At 49.4% G+C, this 17,623-nt stretch overlaps 1 protein-coding gene across 1 annotated transcript; it reads left to right on the top strand.

Annotated features, from left to right (window-relative positions):
- Nucleotides 1–4,361: 4,361 nt before the first annotated feature.
- STAR (steroidogenic acute regulatory protein) lies at nt 4,362–16,921 on the top strand. Its single transcript, XM_023214556.3, has 9 exons — nt 4,362–4,706; nt 6,794–6,939; nt 9,399–9,670; nt 11,805–11,918; nt 12,228–12,355; nt 14,122–14,280; nt 14,422–14,606; nt 15,250–15,343; nt 16,184–16,921. The coding sequence occupies exons 3-9, from the start codon at nt 9,607–9,609 to the stop codon at nt 16,295–16,297; spliced, it is 858 nt and encodes a 285-aa protein (XP_023070324.1). The 5' UTR covers nt 4,362–4,706; nt 6,794–6,939; nt 9,399–9,606; the 3' UTR covers nt 16,298–16,921.
- The last annotated feature ends 702 nt before the right edge of the window (nt 16,922–17,623 follow it).

Here is a 17,623-nt window from a genome sequence, read left to right as displayed (position 1 = left end):
AGGCTGAGGCAGGAGAATTGCTTGACCCTGGGAGGCAGAGGTTGCAGTGAGCTGAGATTGCACCGCTGTGCTCCATCCTGGGCGACAGAATGAGACTCCATCTCTAAATAAATAAATAAATAAATAAATAAATAAATAAATAAATAAATAATCCTGGTTTAGTAGACAGTGGGCTCAACTAGGAGTTAGGAGATGTGGTGTAAAATTGGCAATTATTAGCAGATTAGGCTTGAGTAAGTCATCCTCTTATTCTCAGTAATTTTAACTATGATTATTCCAGGTAGTTCCTTTTTATATTGTTAAGCAAAGATGTTATTTTCATAAATTTTATATCTTATTTGTATGTGTGTGATTTTTTATTATGTGTTTTTTTTTGAGACAGAGTCTTGCTCTGTTGCCCAGGCTGAAGTGCAAAGGTGCGATCTTGGCTCGCTGCAACCTGCACCTACCTCCCAGGTTCCCTGAGTAGCTGAGATTATAAGCATACACCACGACACCCCTGTCTAATTTTTGTATTTTTAGTAGAGACGGGGTTTCACCCTGTTGGCCTGACAGGTTCCCGAACTCCTGACCTGAAGTGATCCTCTGGCCTCAGCCTCCCAAAGTGCTGGGATTACAGGCATGAGCCACCACACTTGGCCTGTGTGTGTGTGTGAATTATTTTATAGTATTAACATTTTATGAGCTCGGGGGTTTTTAAAACTGCCCAAAATGCCTATAAACCATTTGACTTCTGAACTGTTCATCATTGGACTGATTTTGCAGTAGGTAATTTATGAGGAAACTATTGCACTTAATGGCTTATTTAATGTTTTGCCCATAATCTTACTGTTTAAAAGAATGTATTATTAACTACCCACATAAAGAGAAGAAAGAAATACCAACTTTTGAAAAACATGTCTGACTACAGTAAGATACTCTGAAGTTCAGCGGAATGACAGCATTTGTTTTTCAGAGCCCCAGTGCTTCAAAACGTGACACCTCCAAGAAATATGAATTCGTTACAGTTATCTTGTGTTTTGTTTTTTAATTTTTTTTATGATTATTATACTATTAAGTTCTAGGGTACATGTGCACAACGTGCAGGTATATTACATATGTATACATGTGCCATGTTAGTGTGCTGTACCCATCAACTCATCATTTACATTAAGTATATCTCCTAATGCTATCCCTCCCCCGTCCCCTCCCCACAATAGGCCCTGGTGTGTGATGTTCCCCTTCGTGTGTCCAAGTGATCTCATTGTTCAATTTCCACCTATGAGTGAGAACATGTGGTGTTTGGTTTTCTGTTCTTGCCATAGTTTGTGAGGATGATGGTTTCCAGCTGCATCCATGTCCCTACAAAGAACACAAATTCATCCTTTTTTATGGCTGCATAGTATTCCATGGTGTATATGTGCTACGTTTTCTTAATCCGGTCTGTCACTGATGGACATTTGGGTTGATTCCAAGTCTTTGCTATTGTGAATAGTGCTGCAATAAACATACGTGTGCATGTGTCTTTATAGCAGCATGATTTATAATTTTTTGGGTATATACCCAGTAATGGGATGGCTGGGTCAAATGGTATTTCTAGTTCTAGATCCTTGAGGAGTTGCCACACTGTTTTCCACAATGGTTGAACTAGTTTACAGTCCCACCAACAGTGTAAAAGCATTCCTATTTCTCCATATCCTCTCCAGCACCTGTTGTTTCCTGCTTTTTTAATGATTGCCATTCTAACTGGTGTGAGGTGGTATTTCATTGTGGTTTTGATTTGCATTTCTCTGATGGCGAGTGATGACGAGCATTTTTTCAGGTGTCTTTTGGCTGTATAAATGTGTTCTTTTGAGAAATGTCTGTTCATATCCTTTGCCAACTTTTTTATGGGGTTGTTTGCTTTTTTCTTGTAAATTTGAGTTCTTTGTAGGTTCTGGATATTAGCCCTTTGTCAGATGAGTAGATTGCAAAAATTTTCTCCCATTCTGTAGGTTGCCTGTTCACTCTGATGGTAGTTTCTTTTGCTGTGAAGAAGCTCTTTAGTTTAATGAGATCCCATTTGTCAATTTTGGCTTTTGTTGCCTTGCTTTTGGTATTTTAGACATGAAGTCCTTGCCCATGCCTATGTCCTGAATGGTATTACCTAGGTTTTCTTCTAGGGTTTTTATGGTGTTAGGTCTAACATTTAAGTCTCTAATCCATCTTGAATTAATTTTCATATAAGGAGTAAGGAAAGGATCCAGTTTCAGCTTTCTACTTACGGCTAGCCATCTTGTGTTTTCAACATCCATCAATTCCCACTGTAATGGCAAGAGTTATGATTTACTCTTACATTAAATTCCAGGAATTTCCAAGCCATAGCAAGGTTTCAGTCATTGTGTGTAATGTCTTGCTTTAGACCTTTATCATACAGCCAACAGCCAAGACTTGGACCTAAAGGATGAAACTTTCCGGACTATCTGCAGCATTCTTAGTTCCTCGACTGCCCAGTGTGATGGTTTGCCCTCACCTTACCCAAGCCAGTCTTTGCAGATACTGAAATCCAGTGCTTTCTTCCCCGATCATTGCTGGACTCTTGTATTATTAGGCTCCAGGATCAGTCCCATTTCATACTTTTTTTTTTTTGGAGACGGGATTTTGCTCTTGTTGCCCAGGCTGGAGTACAATGGCACAATCTCAGTTTACTGCAACCTCCACCTCCCGGGTTCAAGCAATTCTGTCTCAGCCTCGTGAGTAGCTGGGATTATGGGCATGCGCCACCATGTCTGGCTAATTTCTTGTATTTTTAGTAGAGACGAGGTTTCTCCATGTTGGTCACGCTGGTCTTAAACTCCCGACCTCAGGTAATCCGCCTGCCTTGGCCTCCCAAAATGGTGGGATTACAGGCATGAGCCATTGCGCCCAGCCTATGTTTTATCTTTAATAGTTTCTTCCAGGCCAGTGGCTCACGTCTGTAATCCCAGCATGTTGTGAGGCTGAGGCGGGTGGATCACCTGAGTTCGGGAGTTCAAGACCAGCCTTACCAACATAGAAAAACCCCTTCTCTACTAAAAATACAAAATTAGCCGGGTGTGGTGGTGCATGCCTGTAATCCCAGCTACTCGGAAGGCTGAGGCAGGAGAATCGCTTGAACCTAGGAGGCGGATTTTGCTGTGAACCGAGATCACGCCAATGCACTCCATCCTGGACAACAAGAGCGAAACTCCGTTTCAAACAAAACAAAACAAAAAACCTTCCAAATGGGGCTTCCCTTGAGATTGCTTTCAGGGTAGAAAAATAAATAAGGAAGATCTACCAAAGCCCCCTTTTTGGCCATCTTTAGTCTGAAATAATTGAATACAGCAACATAACTCTTACTCTTCTTTTTTTGCCCGTAGCCCTTGACCTTCTTAGACTGCATGGTCTTAGCTGAGTTTAAACCGCAGTATCTGCTCCCCTCCCTGCTCTGATGAAATCCCAACAGGCTGTGGATATTCAGCAGAACCAAGTACCCTCATCCTGTCCATTATGGAGGCTCAGGGAAGCCGGCTCAGGATGAGTTCTAGTGATACCACAGGTGAAGAAGGCTGGAAAGTATCATTTTCCTCATAGGAGTGTGGGTGGGCCAGGATGGGGAGGCCGAGCACAGTGCAGACAGCAGAAGGGGTAGGCCAGCAGGCAGAGTAGGCACGCCTGCGAAAGATGACTGACTGCACCTGGCCCAGAATTTCTTTTTTGAGTGGACTAGAATAGAAAATAGAGTGCAGGTGACTCACGCTTGTAATCCCAGCAGTTGGGGAAGCCGAGGCCGGTGAATCACTTGAGGTCAGGAGTTCGAGAGTAGCCTGTTCAACATGGCGAAATATCTCTACCAAAAATACACAGAATTAGCCAGGCGTCGTGGCATGAGCCTGTGGTCCCACCTACTCAGGAGCAGACTGGGTGACCGTGAGACTTCGTCTCAAAAAAAAAAAAAACAAAACAGCTGGGCATGGTGGCTCATGCCCCAAAATCCCAGCACTTTGGGAGGCCAAGGCAGGTGGATCACCTGAGGTCAGGAGTTCAAGACCAGCCTGGTCAACATGGTGAAACCCCATCTCTACTGAAAATACAAAAATTAGCTGGGCATAGTGGCACATGCCTGTAATCCCAGCTACTCAGGAGGCTGAGGCAGGAGACTTGAATCCAGGAGATAGAGGTTGCAGTGAGCTGAGATCGCACCACTGCACTCCAGCCTGGGCTACAGAATGAGACTCTGTCTCAAAAAAAACAAAAAAAAAAAAACCTGGGTGTGGTGTCAGGCACCTGTAATCCCAGCTACTCAGGAGGTTGAGGCAGGAGAATCGCTGGAACCCAGCAGGTGGAGGTTGCAGTGAGCCTAAATCGCACCACTGCACTCCAGCCTGGGTGACAGAGTGAGATTCAGTCTCAAGAAAAAAAAAAAAAAAAGCAAATAGCACTCCTACCCCCATCTATAATTTTCCAACTTTTCACCCTAGCAAGTATTGCTGTCTGACATGTTTTTACCTGTTTACCGTCTGCCCCCCTCCCTCGCTAGAATGTAAACCCTTAAGGATGGATTTCTGTCCGTCTTGTTCACTCTTAAATCCCCAGCATCTAGAATGATGCCTGACGTGCATTAAGTCTCAGTATGTATTTGTTGAATTGAAGGATCGATGGATGGATGGATGGGCGGACGGACGGACGGACGCACGCACGCACGCACGCACGCATGGATGGATGGAGTAAGTTCAGGCTGGCTTACCAGTACACTTCAGAGACCAGTAGGACCCCAAAAGGTGAAGACAGCTGGAACCACTGAGCAGCCAGGAGTAGGGTAATTAGTAGTGATCAGTCCTTACATTGAATATGGAGATGTTCCCCTACTGTGGAGTCAGCCTTTAGTGCAGGCCATAGCCCTTCAGGTGTGAAGAGTTTGGAGGTAATTGGTGTTAAAAAAAAAAAATTCTGAGACCAGGTGTGGTGGCTCATGCCTGTAATCCCAGCACTTTGGGAGGCCAAGGTGAGTGGATCACCTATGGTCAGGAGTTCAAGACCAGTCTGACCAATATAATGAAACCCCGTCTCTACTAAAAATACAAAAATTAGCTGGGCATGGTGGCACACACCTGTAATCCCAGCTACTCGGGAGGTTGAGACAAGAGACTTGCTTGAACCTGGGAGGCGGAGGTTGCAGTGAGCCGAGATCGCGCTATCGCACTCCAGCCTGGGCAACAAGAGTGAAACTGTCTCAAAAAAAAAATCTGGAAAAGCATCCCAGGAAAACATGGGGATGAAGGGTGGGGTTGGACAGGGAGCTGGGTGCCTGTCAGGGTTGCTGGAAGTAAAGATTTTCTTCTACCTGTTTTCCTCCTAATTGCCCTCCAGGCAGATGTGGGCTGCAGTGCCCACCCCCATCTTGCATGTCACCCTATAGGGGTCCTGTAGATAATGGGAGCAAGAGACTGCTTTAAGGGTGCTTGATTTTACCAATTAAGCTGATCTTGTACTCACCCAAGTAGCCAAAGATCAAAAGTTAATTTTCCAGCCAAGCATGGTGGTTCACGCCCTGTAATCCCAGAACTTTGGGATGCTGAGGCCACATGGAATGACCCAAGCTCCCCCTGACAGCCAGCTCGCAGCCCTCAGAGCTTCCTTGGCTCTATCTGGGACACCCTCACCCCATCAACTCTCTATTTTCAACCCCCTCCACAAACCTACTAACTCCCAATCATACTTTCCAGAAGCCTTCCATAACACTCCTCCCTCCCCCATAGAATTAGGGGTTCCATCATCTCTACTTCCAAAACACCTCATCTGCCCTATGACTGTCCATACTGGGTCTATGGTTCAATTCATATAGTCCTAACTTTAGAGGGAGGGAGGGAGGGAAGGAGGGCGGAAGCACCCCACTACCTGTCCAACCCCACCACTCACCCCCATGTTTTCCTGGGATGCTTTTCCAGATTTTTGTGTGTTTTTTTTTTGAGACAGTTTCACTCTTGTTGCCCAGGCTGGACTGCGATGGCGCAAAGGAAGGAAGGGAGGGAGGGAGGGAGGGAAGGAGGGAGGAAGAAAGGGAGGGAGGAAGGAAGGGATTGGAATCCCCTTTTCTGCTCCAAAGCCCTGGCTGTCTCACCTGACCTGGGGGCCTTCCTCTCCCGCATGGCACGTGCACACCACCTGAGCTGGCTCCCTGGCTCTCCTTCCCCATGGCCTGCTGTGGTCATCTGGCCTTCTTTCTTGGAAGCTCTGCCCTCATCAAAAAGCAGAGCCAGATACAGATGGTCCGGAACCAGAGGAAATTCCCAGACCCCTCTCACCAATTTACTGCTCTGAGGGATGGAGAGAGTTAATGAGTCATTCTGCCTGGAAAGGATGAGGAAAAGAGCCTTGGCCCTTGCAGAGGTCACTCAGCACCACCTCCCAACCGCCTCCCCGGGAGTCAGTGGCAGCCTCTGACATCAGCCACAGCCATAGGCTCTATCCTCTTTCTCCCACACCACCTCCACCCCTTTCAGAATGGCCGTAATTCTCCACAGGAAGGCAGCAGCAGGGCCTTGATCATCATCTGCATGGCCTGTCCCATAATAACTGCCTCCCCACTCCCCCCACCTCGCTGAGGCAAGCCTGCAGGCACACATGTGCAGGAGGGGCACGTGCCCCAGCAGATCAGAGGGAGGAGCTGGGGGAGCTGGCGCCCCACCTGCCCAGCTCATCCTCTGCACCTCCTCTCTGAAAGGTAGAGGGCCTACGCACAGGCTGGCGGCGGGGAGAGGCCCTGCTGTCTTTCTTGGCGACTCTGACGGTGGGAAACAATGCTTTTGGGCAGGTTTCCTGAGTCTAAAGATGGACCTGCACCCCTAGCTGCTTTCCCAGTTGGTCACTCAATAGAGGAGGAGCACACCAGGTGCAGTGGCTCATTTGGGAGGCCAAGGCAGGAGGATGGCTTGACCCCAGGAGTTCAAGACCGCCCAGGTAACATAGCAAGACCCCATCTTTATTTTTAAAAATTAAAAAAAAAGTTTTAATAGAGAAGGAGCAAGAATCCCCTGTGTCTCTGCTAGAGGTGAGTGCTGAGGGTGGGGACAGCGTTTAAGGGGGAAAGTGGACCCAGCACCTGCCTTGGGGAAATAATTCCACAGAAGAGACAAGCAAACACACACAAACCATTCAACAAATCAGGACCAGAGCTAAGCCCCTTGAGTGATACTGACAGTAAGGGTGTGGTGGGAGGAGCCAGCATTCCAGAAGATGGTCTAGGACGGTTTCCGGGAGGAGAAGGTTTTGAGGAACGGGCTGGGTGCCTCTGGGTGGCCTCTGCTCCCAGGATCCCCCGACTGTATCACCAGGGTGGAAATGGGGGGCCGAGGGGACGACTCCCCTGTTCTATATGGGCTCCAAGCGCCAGGCCTGGTTCTGAGCAGATCCTATCCCTTTCACCCCATCTGGAGTGGGGGAGACAGCAAGACTGCATGGGACCCTGGCACTGCTCCCCATTTTTAGGGCTCCCCTCTGCCTCTGCGAGGTGGTGGCAGGACACAGAACTCCCTCACACAGGGAGCAGGGCCTGGGCCAGGGGCAGTTCCAGTGTGAGTTTTTCCACTCCCAATATTCTTGCCCAATGAATCTGGCTTAAAAGCAGCCACAAGGTCACTGTAAAGGGAAGAAATTCCGTCAGAGCCCAGCACATGCTGCGCCAGGGTGAGGGTGAGTGGGAAATGCAGAGGCCTCGCGGGGCCTTGCTCAGCCTGACAGGGCCCCTAAAGTGCAAAGACTAGGGTGAACACCCCAATGCCCTGTCTTTTCTTTTTTTCTTTTATTTTTTTGCGACGGAGTCTCGCTCTGTCATCCAGGCTGGAATGCAATGGTGTGATCTCAGCTCACTGCAATCTCTACCTCCTAGGTTCAAGCAATTCTCCTGCCTCAGCCTCCTGAGTAGCTGGGATTACAGGCGCCTGCCACCACGCCTGGCTACCTGCTAATTTTTGTTTTTTTGGTTTTTGGTTTTGTTTTGAGACAGAGTCTTGCTCTGTCACCCAGGCTGGAGTGCAGTGGCGCGATCTTGGCTCACTGCAACCTCTGCCTTCCGGGTTCAAGTGATTCTCCTGCCTCAGTCTCCTGAGTAGCTGGGATTACAGGCATACGCTGCCACTCCCGGCTAATTTTTGTATTTTCAGTAGAGATGGGGTTTCACCATGTTGGTCAGGCTGGTCTCAAACTCCTGACTTTGTGATCTGCCCGCCTTGGCCTCTCAAAGTGCGAGGATTACAGGCATGAGCCACCGCACCCAGCCCATGCCCTGTCTTTTCAAGCTTTCAGCACATACCAAGACCCCCAGCCCAGCTCACCCAGACAAAGCTACTGGGGGGAAAGTGTGAGGAAGGCTGTGGGCGTAGCCCAGGCCCTCATCTTCTCTCTGCTGTAAGCTGATAGGGCTGCACCCCCAACTCAGCAGTGAGAGGTCATCCTTGCTCCAGCACAGACCCCTGAGAGGAACCCTCACTCAGAACAGGACTTTGGGAAAGGTGGTTTCTATAAATGGATGAGTAAATAAATGGACAATTGAATATGCCCAGTGTCCTGGGGACCACAGGAGAAACTGTGTACAGATGACTTGAAGGCCAGAGGCTTGGGTTGTTGTCCTGGCCCTGCCACTGGCCAGCTGTTTGACCTTGAACCAGTCAGTTCCACTCTGTGGACTTCAGGGTCCTCTCCCAGAAGAACAGCAGCCGTACGGTCTCTACTGCCTGGTAAACACCCTGGCTCACTCTCCCGAGACGGTGGTTCTCATAGTGTGTAGTCCACACAACACCTGCATTGCAACCACTGGGTATTGATTTATTTATTTATTTATCATGGAGTCTCACTCTGTCGCCCAGGCTGGAGTGCAGTGGCGTGATCTTGGCTCACTGCAACTCTGCCTCCTGGGTTGAAGTGATTCTCGTGCCTCAGCCTCCGGAGTAGCTGGGACTACAGGGGCCTGCCACTTCGCCTGGCTAATTTTTTTGTATTTTTAGTAGAGACAAGGTTTCACCATGTTGGCCATGCTGGTCTCGAACGCCTGATCTCAAGTGATCTGCCCACCTCGGCTTTCCAAAGTGCTGGGGTTATAGGCGTAAGCCACCCCGCCTGGCCAAGGGAAGCTTTTTTCTTTTCTTTTCTCTTTTTTTTAGCGCATGTTTCTGAGCCTCAATTCCAGATCAGCTGAGCCTGGAGTTTCTGTAGACAAGGGCTAGAAATCCGCACTTTAAACTCTTGAAAACCACTATGTGCCTCCATCTAAGCTTCCCCTGCTTCTCTCCCCTCCATCCCTCCAGCCCTGGCCCTGTCCTCCTCACTCTCCCCTGCACCCTCCCCCACTCCCCGCTCCCCACAAACGGCCAAAGCAGCAGTGTGAGGCAATCGCTCTATCCTTGACCCCTTCCTTTGCACAGTGAGTGATGGCATTTTTATCTCCTGATGATGATGCACAGCCTTCAGCGGGGGGGCATTTAAGACGCAGAATACCAGGTCCAGGCTGCAGCTGCGGGACTCAGAGGCGAAGCTTGAGGGGCTCAGGAAGGACGAAGAACCACTTCTTGAGAGAAGAGGCAGCAGCAGCGGTGGCAGCGACCCCACCACTGCCACATTTGCCAGGAAACAATGCTGCTAGCGACATTCAAGCTGTGCGCCGGGAGCTCCTACAGACACATGCGCAACATGAAGGGTGAGCGCTGCGGGAAGGAGGCAATGAGGGGTTGGCCAGCTCTCAGCGGATGAGGCTCAGGCCACCCAATTCTGATCCTAGTTGTGCCTCTTACTGGGTGAACCTGGGCAAGTTTCTTCCCTTCTTGAATCTCAGTTTTCCCCTCCGAAGAAGTGCGCTGGTTACTAAGATATATCCCTTCCAGATTCTGTAATTTCTGGTCTTCCCTCTAGGACTCCAATCTTTTTTTCTGCTTTTCTTTCATTTTTAATCTTTTTCTTTCTTTCTTCCCTCCTTCCTTCTTCCTTTCCTTTCTTCCTTCCCCTTTTCCTTCGTTCATTCTTTTTTTCTTCTGCCTTTTCTTTTTTTTGTTGTTTGAATCAAGGTCTCTGTCACGGAAGCTGGAGTACAGTGGAACAATCATAGCTCACTGCAGCCTCAAACTCATGGGCTCAAACGTCCTCCCACCTCAGCCTCTTGAGTAGCTGGGACTACAGGCGTGCACCACCATAACAAGCTAGTTTTATTTATTTATTTATTTTTATTTTTATTTTTATTAGAGACAAAGTCTTGCTGTATTGGTCACGCTGGTCTTGACCTCCTGGGCTCAAGGGATTCTCCCCCCTTGGCCTCCCAAAGTGCTGGGATTACAGGTGTGAGCCACCATACCTGGCTTACTTTATTTATTTTGAGGCGGAGTCTCACTCTGTTGCCCAGCCTGGAGTGCAGTGGCACGATCTCGGCTCACTGCAACCTCCGCCTCCCGGGTAGCTGGGATTACAGGTACATACCATGATGCCTGGCTAATTTTTGTGTTTTTAGTAGAGACAGGGTTTCACCTTGTTGACCAGGCTGGTCTTGAACTCCTGACCTCAGGTGATCCGCCTCCCAAACTGCTGGGATTATAGGCATGAGCCATGGCGCTCGGCCTATTTTATTTTTGAGGCAGAGTCTCACTCTGTTGCCTAGGCTGGAGTACAGTGGCACTATCTTGGCTCACTGCAGCCTCTGCCTCCTGGGTTCAAGCAATTCTCCTGCCTCAGCCTCCTGAGTGGCTGGGACCACAGGCATGCACCACCATGCCCGGCCATCTTTCTTGAACTATTCCTGACTTTGCCTTCCTTCAGAGCTGGACAAGGCTTGTAGCAGGGGTACCCAGGAAAGTCTTGCCCACAGTGCCAGAGTAAATATTAGACTTGACTCTCACAGGCAAAAAAAGATGGAGGAGAAGAGAGACAGGGGAGTAAGACAGGAGGGCAAGGTAAAGAGAGAAGACGGTGGGGCTGGGAAGACTGTTATCATTGAATACCCAGAAAGGGACAGAAACCAGCTACAAGAAGCTACTTTTGTAGAGCTGATTAGCATCCGAGGTCATTTGAATCCCCTGCTGCCACTGAAGGGTACACAAGTCAGTCTAGACACGATCTTTCCAATTACACTGGATTGAATTAGCTACCTTTAGAGCAAGAAGCCATGCTTAGCTCTGCAGCTGGCAGTGGGGTTGTCCTCACTAGATGGACAGGACTTCCCTGGCCCAGAATCCAGGGGCACACAGAGCAGCTTATGGCATGCAAGCCCGCAGACTCATGGAAGCACAGAGTCATGCAATCAGATTCAGGCAAGCACACAGACCTCATGCAAACACACAGAGTCATGGAAGCACAGATTCATGCAAGCACACAGACCTCATGCAATCACAGATTCATGCAATGCAAGCAGATTCAGGCAAGCACACAGACTCATGTAACCACAGACTCATGCAAGCACACAGAGCTCATGCAAGCTCACAGACTCATGCAAGCACACAGACCTCAGGAGTTGTATTCTCCTTATGAAGTAGGGTTCTTCTGTTGTTTGAACACAGCTTCTTCCCCTTTTAGGGACAGAAACTCCAGCAGGCTCTGGTATAGCCCGTCTCCAGGCAGGGCCAGACCTGACCACCCCAGATGGAAGGCAGATTTCTGGACCCTGGAACACTGCGGTGGGAGTTGGGGGCCTGGCTGTAGTTCAGATCTCTGCTAGAATCCTGTGTGCTCCTGAGCAAGTCACTGCCCTCTCCAAGCCAACTTCCTAATTTGTGACAAGATGAGGGGGTGGAATGGTCCATCTCTAAGGGGCTTTCCAGCTCCTAGACAAGGGTTCTTCCCTTCTGCAGGGCTGAGGCAACAGGCTGTGATCGCCATCGGCCAGGAGCTGAACCGAAGAGCCCTGGGGGGCCCCAACCCTAGCACGTGGATTAGCCAGGTTCGGCGGCGGAGCTCTCTGCTTGGTAAGTGCTGAGGCTTCTGGGCTCCTGGGGCTGGCAGGAGGCTCCCGGGAGGTGATGTGGTGCGTGTGGCCTGGGCTCCCTTCCTGCCCTTCCTTCATTTTGAAAGGACGTTCCCAGCCTAGAGTTCCTCAAGGCCAGATCCCCCTCCGGTCACCTGTGGTGGCTGTGTCTAACTCGAACAGCAGGCTGGCCCCTATGGCTTTAGTCCAGGCTCTTCAGAATAATGAGCAGACCCAGAGCTCCAGGGATGAGAGCTGGTGGAGGCTGGGAGAAGAAGGAAGCTCTGTCTCTCTTTGGCTGTGTACCCAGGTTCTCGGCTGGAAGAGACTCTCTACAGTGACCAGGAGCTGGCCTATCTCCAGCAGGCGGAGGAGGCCATGCAGAAGGCCTTGGGCATCCTTAGCAACCAGGAGGGCTGGAAGAAGGAGAGCCAGCAGGTACGTGTGGGGGAGAAGCCTGTGGTTCCTCCATGCTCTACTGCCATCCTCAAGGCCAGCTGGGGTTACTGTTCTTCCCAGAATTCCTGTCTCATGCAGCAGTCACTGGGTAGCAAGTGGTTTTAACTTGAGAACTCTCTTTTCCTGAGAATATATCCTCAGATAATGCTCTTCCCCCAGAAAAGACACCCTGGAGAGTCCTATTTGAGAAACACTATTCCTGTGTCCTTAGCTATAGAATAGGATTGCATTGTGCACCCACTTGGCAGAGACCATGCAAAGGGGACTCCAAGTGCAAGTGAGGCCTCATCACCCTGGGTCAGATATCCCAACGATGCCAAAGTGCACTGTCTGTGCTGTCAGCCCACATGTGGCTGGGCTGGCAGGGGTGACGTGGGCTCACTCTACAACAGCCTGGACTAGAACACAGAGTGGTCCACAGCCTTCTGGGGTTCTCTGCGCTTGAGCACTGACCCATCACTGGGGACAGTAACCAGGTTCATGGTAAAGGCTGGCAGCTCTGTTATGGAGATTTTGGTGGCTTTACCTTCAGCAAAAGCTGACATGCTGCCCACTACCCAAAGTTCAGGTAGAACCCCTCCGTCCCTAAGTTCTCAGAGTAACGGAGTTAACAGACTACTAGTTTGGCAGTCAAGGAACCTGGGACTTAGGTCGGCACTGCTCTTAGCTAAGGGTCCCTGGGCCGATCACTGACCTTCTCTGGCCTCACATTTTTCTGGTGTGGAATGAGGTACTGAACTAAAACAAATCTTGAAGATCCCATTGAACATTCTATGTATCTAATCAAGCTGGTGTAAACCACTTTTCCTATTCCCAGGTTTCTCTCTTGGGATCTTTGAGCTTCTGAAGTCAAGTAACAGTCTTTTCAGTTGGACCTACCCATACCACCATCATTCCCTACCAAGACAAAGGGTCCAGGGGAGCTGGGTGCAGTGGCTCACACCTGGAGGATGAGATGGGAGAACTGCCTGAGCCTAGGAGTTTGAGACCAGCCTGGGCAACACAGGGAGATCTCTCTCTACAAAAAATTTAAAAATTAGCTAGGTGTAATGGTGCATGCCTATAGTCCCAGGTACTTGGGAGGCTGAGGCAGGAGGATTTGAGCCCAGGAGGTTGAGGCTGCAGTGACCCGTGATTGTGCCACTACACTCCAGCCTGGGCAATAGAGCAAGACTCTGTCTCAAAAAAACAAGAAATCTTTAAAAGGGTCCAGTGGCAGCATGTAACTTCCTCCAGTTGTCAGCAAATACACAAGGCCATGGCAACAATGATTACTGACTCTATCTTAGGACAGTTCCAGGCTTCCTCGTGTTCAGCTTGGAGTTCCTTTGCTGTACCTCTCCCCACCTTGCCTTGTATCGCCTTTGAGACCTAGGCTAAGAATATACATATATTTTATATATATATATTATTTTTTTGAGACGGAGTCTCACTCTGTCACTCAGGCTGGAGTGCAGTGGCGCGATCTCCACTCACTGCAACCTCTGCCACCCTGGTTCAAGCGATTCTCCTGCCTCAGCTTCCCAAGTAGCTGGGATTACAGGTGCCTGCCACCGTGCCTGGCTAATTTTTGTAGTTTTAGTAGAGACAGGGTTTCACCATCTTGGCCAGGCTGGTCTCAAACTCCTGACCTTGTGATCCATCCGCCTTGGCCTCCCAAAGTGCTGGGATTATAGGCGTGACACACCGTGCCTGGCCAAGAATATTTTTGTCCAACCACCTTCTGCGGCTCCTTTCTCTGACAGGACAATGGGGACAAAGTGATGAGTAAAGTGGTCCCAGATGTGGGCAAGGTGTTCCGGCTGGAGGTCGTGGTGGACCAGCCCATGGAAAGGCTCTATGAAGAGCTGGTGGAGCGCATGGAAGCAATGGGGGAGTGGAACCCCAATGTCAAGGAGATCAAGGTGAGCAAAGTCCAGGTGCGGGTGGCAGGGGCCCAGGAAAGCCCAGTGTGAATGCTGTATCAAAGAGAGAACCCCTAGCTGTGGGGGGTGCTTAGCCCAACACGGGCTGAGTCGTGATTCTGGTTCCCCATGGCCTGGTAGGTCCTGCAGAAGATCGGAAAAGATACATTCATTACTCACGAGATGGCTGCAGAGGCAGCAGGAAACCTGGTGGGGCCCCGTGACTTTGTGAGCGTGCGCTGTGCCAAGCGCCGAGGCTCCACCTGTGTGCTAGCTGGCATGGCCACAGACTTCGGAAACATGCCTGAGCAGAAGGGTGTCATCAGGTAATACGGGCGGCAGGTTCCAAACTCCCATCTTCTAACACGGGCCTGCAGGTACACACCCAAGCATGTGGACTGCATCCCCAGCTCCAAGAAACCAACCCTTGGTGCACCCATGCCTTCCTTCTACAAAAGAACATCCTTATTTACCAAAGGAGGGACAAAGACAAGATAGGCCCTACTTTGACAGCCAACAGCTTGTCCTGACCCTCCCAGAAAGTTTAAGAACTTAATCATTTGCTGAAGCATGGGGCAGGGCTGAGGTTCAGCTGGTACGCTCAGGTACAGCTGTAATGTCGACCAAAATAATGAAATAATCCATACCACTCAGTACACCATGGCCTCCTGAATTTCCCAAGGCCCCAGCCCAGCCACCAGCCTGAATCCTTTCCCTGACCTCTCTGTAATCCAGCAACTAAAAGGCACAAGAGGCCTCAGGGGCCGCTCCAGCTACAAGCAGCCTTTATTCTGATGAGCTGGTAACCATGCCAATTGCCAAATAATTACCCTTTGCAAAGGGCACTTCCCTGATAAAACTTAGAAAAGCAAGGTACCGTAGAAACGTGTATCTGTGGTACTGGTGTAAGCAGCTAGTGCAAGAGAGAACTCACAACTGTCCTCCTGACTTGACTTCTCCATTTGCCAGGGCGGAGCACGGTCCCACTTGCATGGTGCTTCACCCACTGGCTGGAAGTCCCTCGAAGACCAAACTTACGTGGCTACTCAGCATCGACCTCAAGGTGAAGGGCATGAGAGGGGGATCCGGAGGGCAGGTGGTAGTGAGAAAAACAGGCTCTTCCCATCCACCACCCCCCCCCCATGCAACAGAAAGATTCCTCTTCTATTCTGATAGAATCACAGGCTGTAAGACAGGGAAGGGCCTTGAGTGATGGCCTAATTGCTACTCTACCATCTCCAAAGCCTGTGATGGCTCCCTCTTTTTTTTTTTTTTTTTTTTTTTGGTGACAGGGTCTCACTCTGTCACCCAGGCTGGAGTGCAATGGTGTGGTCTCGGCTCACTGCAAGTTCTGCCTCCTGGGTTCAAGCAATTCTTCCGCCTCAGCCTCCCGTGTAGCTGGGACTATAGGCGTGTGCCACCACACCCAGCTAATTTTTGTATTTTTAGTAGAGACGGGGTTTCACTATGTTGGCCAGGCTGGTCTCAAACTCCTGACCTCATGATCTGCCTGCCTTCCGAAGTGCTGGGATTACAGGTGCGAGCCACTGTGCCCGGCCCTCTTCTGTCTCACAGTAAAGTTCAACTCTATATGTAGTTACCATTTTAGAAAGGAAACTTAGGTCCAGAGATCTGAAGGGTGAAAAAGGCAATGTAACTTGTTCACGGTCACACTGCTGGGAAGACCAGGATGAAACATCTTGTTGGCTAGTCTTGTGCTTCTGAAAGTCATGACAGCAGAGCAGCAATGCAGTCCTCCCGCCCTTGACCAGGCAACCCCAAGGCTGCAACTATTAACAGAGCTTGAAGACCAAGCCCCTGGCAGCCTGTTTGTGATAGGGCAGAGTGTCTAGAGTGGGCCAAAACCCACAAGATGGCCAAATTCTCCTACCTTCTACTGCAGGGGTGGTTGCCCAAGAGCATCATCAACCAGGTCCTGTCCCAGACCCAGGTGGATTTTGCCAACCACCTGCGCAAGCGCCTGGAGTCCCACCCTGCCTCTGAAGCCAGGTGTTGAAGACCAGCCTGCTATTCCCCAGTGTGCCCAGCTGCACTGGCATGCATGCTCATCAGGAGAATCCCTGCTGGAAGTCTGCAAGTCTAAGATCTCCATCTGGCGACAGTGGGATGGGTGGGGTTAGTGTTTAGAGTATGACACTAGGATTCAGATTGGTAAAAGTTTTTAGCACCAAGAAAATAGGGATGAGGCTCTTGGATTAAAAGATAATTTAATTCACCGATTAGCTATGACATGAAGGTTAATGCCCCTAAAATAATTGTAAAACTCTTTTCTGGTCCCTTACATTCCCACCTAAAACCATCTTTAAAATGCTAGTGGCTGATATGGGTGTGGGGGATGCTAACCACAGGGCCTGAGAAGTCTTGCTTTATGGGCTCAAGAATGCCATGCACTGGCAGTGCATGTGTACAAAGCAGAATCTCAGAGTGTCTCCTGCAGCCCTCTGCTCCTCCCATTCACTGCACAGCAGCACCACAGAACAAGCAGCGCCCCACAGTGGGTGCCTTCCAGAAATCTAGTCCAAGCTTTCTCTATGGAAAAAGACAAAACTAATTAGTAGACAGGTTTCCCTACTGCTTCCATAGGCACCAGTCAGAATAAAGAATCATAATTCACACAAAACATCAGTCTGTATGTTTTAATATTGTACTGTTAAAAAAAATCTATGCGGCTGGGCACAGTGGCTCACGCCTGTAATCCCAGCATTTTGGGAGGCCGAGGTGGCTGGATCACAAGGTCAGGAGATCGAGACCATCCTGGCCAACATGGTGAAACCCCGTCTCTACTAAAATACAAAAAATTCGCTGGGTGTGGTGGTGCACACCTGTAGTCATAGCTACTTGGGAGGCAGGGGAATCGCTTGAACCCGGGAGGCAGAGGTTGTAGTGGGCAGAGATTGTGCCACTGCACTCCAGCATGGGTGACAGAGTGAGACTCCGTCTCAAAAAAAAAACAACAAAATCTATGCTAGTAGATTACAACTTCACACTAGAGGAGTCCTGGACAAAGCTTTCAATTAGTCAAACTAAATTAGACAGGCTCATTAAAAGGAAAAGAACTACTGGGAAATTATGCAATTCAATTATTTAGACTCTTACCAGGATCCTTCATAAAAATTTAATTTCCATAATCACAACCTACATGAATTTTTAAATTTTTCTTTTTTTTTTTTTTGAGACAGAGTCTTGCTTCGTCACCCAGGCTGGAGTGCAGTGGCACAATCTCCGCTCACTATAAGCTCCGCCTCCTGGGTTCACGCCATTCTCCTGCCTCAGCCTCCCGAGTAGCTGGGACTACAGGTGCCCAACACCATGCCCGGCTAAT

The sequence above is a fragment of the Piliocolobus tephrosceles genome, chromosome 7, assembly GCF_002776525.5.
Source record: "Piliocolobus tephrosceles isolate RC106 chromosome 7, ASM277652v3, whole genome shotgun sequence".
Taxonomy (NCBI): Eukaryota; Metazoa; Chordata; class Mammalia; order Primates; family Cercopithecidae; genus Piliocolobus; species Piliocolobus tephrosceles.
This window is presented reverse-complemented; position numbering and strand designations above follow the sequence as displayed.

Bases quoted from the DNA above. Each gene is read 5' to 3' on its own strand.
- STAR (XM_023214556.3), top strand. From the start codon at position 9,607: ATGCTGCTAGCGACATTCAAGCTGTGCGCCGGGAGCTCCTACAGACAC. The intron at 12,356-14,121 runs GTACGTGTGGGG...TTTCTCTGACAG, and splicing joins GGAAGAAGGAGAGCCAGCAG to GACAATGGGGACAAAGTGAT. The intron at 14,281-14,421 runs GTGAGCAAAGTC...ATGGCCTGGTAG, and splicing joins CCAATGTCAAGGAGATCAAG to GTCCTGCAGAAGATCGGAAA.